The sequence below is a fragment of the Amphimedon queenslandica genome, unplaced genomic scaffold (assembly GCF_000090795.2).
Source record: "Amphimedon queenslandica unplaced genomic scaffold, v1.1 AMPQUscaffold_11743, whole genome shotgun sequence".
Taxonomy (NCBI): Eukaryota; Metazoa; Porifera; class Demospongiae; order Haplosclerida; family Niphatidae; genus Amphimedon; species Amphimedon queenslandica.
The window spans coordinates 1-2,151 of record NW_003548015.1 but is presented as its reverse complement, the minus strand read 5'-3'; the positions used below and the strand labels follow the sequence as shown (position 1 = coordinate 2,151).

Sequence of the window (2,151 nt, the reverse complement as noted above, 5' to 3'; positions counted from 1 at the left end):
TTGCTGGTGATAGAATCATCTGGTACAAGAATGACGAAAATGATCGTTACTTTTTGGTGGAGCCTGAGCAAGAAGTGGGAACAAGTTACTTTTACAAAAAAGAAGAAATGGTTAATGAAATTAATTTTACTGAGGTAGTTATTGTATCAAGTTTTTTTATTAGGTTGTGGTGAATTATTGTAAAGTACCCAAAGACTGTGTTGTGTGACTCAGTGCCACTTGTATCATAATACTTAGACTTATTTGTATGAATACCATATTGTATAAGTTTTATCTCTGTATTGGTGTATTATTTATTGCATGGTTTGTTCGTCATTTGTTTACTGGTCAACAATGTATCATCTCTGCCTGAACAGCATAGATCAGTATTGGTCTGAACTGCACCATGCAGTTCAGGCTTGGACTCCAAGAGCACACATAAATCTATGTATGTCTTGTGTGACATTGGCAAGACTAGGTTTTTACCTTATAGTCTACATATGCTATGTATTCATTATCTCTGCAGTATAGTATAATACCATCCATTATTATTCAAGAGCAAACATAATCATAACAAACTTATTCCTCAAGCTTAAGAGCACATGTGTATCTAACTGGCTATTAGATTTATATGCCTTGCCCACATCATTTATAGTTCTATTAATGTGTTACATTGTACAACCTGCTGCATGCATAAATTTTTAAAAATAATAGCAAAAATAAAATCTGTCTGCATCATCTAACAATTAATGCTATTAGTACACGAAATGATACAAAGGTTGCTTGATCCATTATTTGTCAAATTTAGTTGAAAGACTAGACTCAAGAACATCTGGTATCTTTTATCAGTGACTCATTTTCACTGTAAAGAGAAGAGAGAAAGAACAGTACATGTACATGATTAAGAATATTGGGATTGAAAAAGAGAGGGGAGGGGGAGACAGAGAGAAGGGAGGAAGTCAGGGAGGAGGAAGAGAAAGAGAGGGTATATGATTAAAGACTCACTCATCTTCAGCCTCATCACTCGTATCATCTTTGTTCTCATTCTTTATACCAACAATGGCTACAGTGTCCTCTTCTTGTACAGTCCTTACCCTACAAGCATTAGACCACGGACAACAACACCTATCAGAGAATAAAGGTTAAGAATTGTTTTTATTGAGATATTACATGTAGATCCTATAAATTTCAGTATGCATTTACACAGACATGCACATTTTTAATACACCACCCCAAAATCAGTCCAGCTACATGTACAAGTACTTGTAATGCTTCTATTTGTCTATTTTGTGTAAACACAATAATGTAAAGCTTCTTAAGGCGGATTTACAATATGACATTAGGCCAGCGTACCGTCAATTTTTAATCAAAAACGTGGGCGATTTGACCTTTTGATGCATGCTTTCGGCTGGAATAGAACCAGATTCTATTCCAGCGTCAACGTAACGTCAGGACTAGCGTAATATTGTAAATCCGCCTTTTCTGGTTCGTTGTCCCCTTCAAAAGCTAGTTTAGCATACTGCACATGCACATATGCATTAAAATGAATGGATAACAACCACGCATGCGTATTTAGATGGACAACAGACTTGAAAAGAGGTGTAAAGAAGTACAGTATAAGTGTAATCAACATTTAAACAAACAGGCTGTGTATACATGTACATGTACCTCAAGTAGTAGAATAGGTTAATCCTCTGTAGCCATGGCCTCAGAAACAATTCATCAATTCTCTCTAAACTCTCTCCTTTTGTTTCAGGAAGTGTTAGCAACACAAATAAAAATGAGGCAAAGAGAAACCCTGCCAGTATGTAGAATGTACCGGCCGTCTTTAGTACAGAACCGAGAAGTAATGGGGTTACCATAGCAACCACAAAGTTCCCAATCCAGTTACCAGAAGTAGTGACTGAAACAGCAACACCTGAAGAGAGAGAGGGAGGGGGGAGAGAGGGGGAGAGAGAGAGAAGACGTCAAGGAATACGTGCATTAAATCAAATCAATATCAGTATCAGCTAACCTCTAACAGAGAGAGGGAATACTTCACTAGTTACCACCCAAACAACTGGCCTATAAAAAGAAAGATCAATACATCATGTGCAGGAACAAAACCATGTCAGCAGACAATAAGCAGATACAAGTGAAGAGTATAACCCAGTCTAACTAAACTAAGCTCAA

The 2,151-nt window shown here is 36.9% G+C and overlaps 1 protein-coding gene across 1 annotated transcript; it reads right to left on the bottom strand.

Moving 5' to 3' along the window:
- Window positions 1-801: 801 nt before the first annotated feature.
- On the bottom strand, window positions 802-2,043 carry LOC105315116 (major myo-inositol transporter IolT-like; the record flags this gene model as incomplete). Its single annotated transcript, XM_011409638.1, has 4 exons — window positions 802-841; window positions 985-1,104; window positions 1,648-1,897; window positions 1,994-2,043. Coding segments are annotated over 4 exons (460 nt in total), but the record flags the coding sequence as incomplete, so codon positions are not given.
- Between the last annotated feature and the right edge of the window lie 108 nt (window positions 2,044-2,151).